This window comes from Gavialis gangeticus, unplaced genomic scaffold, assembly GCF_001723915.1.
Source record: "Gavialis gangeticus isolate Ggan-Ray unplaced genomic scaffold, GavGan_comp1, whole genome shotgun sequence".
Lineage (NCBI taxonomy): Eukaryota > Metazoa > Chordata > Crocodylia > Gavialidae > Gavialis > Gavialis gangeticus.
Genome location: NW_017729022.1, coordinates 72,958,518 through 72,960,099, shown reverse-complemented (window position 1 = coordinate 72,960,099; position 1,582 = coordinate 72,958,518). Strand labels below are relative to the sequence as shown.

At 55.2% G+C, this 1,582-nt stretch overlaps 1 protein-coding gene across 1 annotated transcript in view; it reads left to right on the top strand.

Annotated features, from left to right (window-relative positions):
- MYBPC1 (myosin binding protein C, slow type) overlaps positions 1-1,582 on the top strand; it is a 126,356-nt gene that overhangs the window by 84,922 nt on the left and 39,852 nt on the right. Inside the window, exon 20 of the mRNA XM_019515379.1 lies at positions 146-250. Coding sequence (XP_019370924.1) covers positions 146-250 — 105 coding nt within the window. The remainder of the gene's footprint in view (positions 1-145; positions 251-1,582) is intronic.

The window sequence follows — 1,582 nt, the reverse complement described above, 5'->3', positions numbered from 1 at the left end:
TTGGGGGGGGGGGTCCTGTAAATTAGGTAGGTCCCTACTTATTCAGCACTTTGTCCTCTATTATTTTTTAATTTAAAAAAAAAACTTTTTTGTTTTTAGTTGAACTTTATTTGGTTAAGCATATATTTTACTTTGTTTGCAACAGATATTCCTGACCCTCCACAAGCACCAGATGTGACTGAAGTAGGTGAAGATTGGTGCATTATGAACTGGGAACCTCCAGCCTATGATGGAGGCTCTCCTGTCTTAGGTAAGTGCTCTTCTTTTGTTTGGTGACCCTGTAATATGGCCAAGGGAAATGAATGCAAAAGGAGTGGGACCCTTTACTAAGATGCTTGGTCTCTGGTTTTGGAAATTTAAACTCTTAGAAATCAACACAAGATACACCCTCCCATATCTTAGTTTCCATGAGACATTTTCTTATATATCTGGATTATAGGCCTTTGAGACTCAGAGGATTGTCCTTCCTACCTTAGATCAGTTGTTATTAAATGGGGGTATGCGTACCCTGGGGCATGGCGTGGCATCTCCCCTGGCGCATTCACCTCTTACCCAGGGGAGGGGGAGGGATGCACTGGGAGTTGCCAGCCCCACACAGCACACTATGGTGCTTCCCCACCTCCCACCCCAGCCCGCTGTCCTGATTGGCTGCTATCCCTGTATAGCAGAGCTGCAAGGGTCTGAATGGTGGGGGGCAGTGGGGGGCAGGAAGTGTGCTTTGTACCTGCCCCTGGCAGAACACAATTGGACCATCAGCAATCCACAAAGCTGTGACCAGCCATGGCAAAGCAGCGTGGTGTGCAGCCAAGCCGGGTGGCAGTGCTGGTGGTGGTGGCAACTGCCTTGTGCAAGCCCTCCTGTTCACCACCCCCTCCCAGCACGGCCACTATGCACACCCCTGGGAGGGCATGGGGGGCATGTGCGGGCTGCTGTGGGCTGTGGCAGGGGCAGTGCTGGGCTGTTCCTGGGAGGGATGTTGGGCCGGGATAAGCTGGAGGAGGTTGTGGGGGGCTATGGTGAATTTTGGGGTGGCTGCAGCCTCTCCCATAGCCCTGCTTCCAGTACCACTGCTGCCCACCCTGAGTGCAGCCCAGCCCAACCCCTGCCAAGAAAAGCCCAGCACAGCCCCAGCCCCAGCCTGCAGCCACAGCCCGCCCTGTCTCCTGCACATATCAGGGGGGGCACATGCCCCCATGCCCTCCCAGAGGTTGTGTAGCAGCAGGAATTATTCACCCCTGTCCCTGTCCTACTCCCCCCTGCACTGTGGGGATTGTGCCATGACCCGGTTCGGCCAGGGCTCCATTCCCCATGAATGAGGCCCTAGCCGGGCTGGGTCGTGGGACAATCAGAGCTCAGCAAATCATCCAGGGGCACAGGTGGGTGGTTCCCTCTGCTGCATGCACTGTAGGGGAGCCAAGGGGGAGAGGCATGGACAAGCTGCCGGGTTCTGTTTCTCCCACAGTGCAGGTGGGAGTGGGGCAAGGGCAGTGGTGAATGATTTGCCTCTGCCCCATTCCTTCCTGGCCTGTGAGGGTCTCGATCCCCAGCCCCAGCCCTCACCACTGTAGGGGTGGGGAGAAAA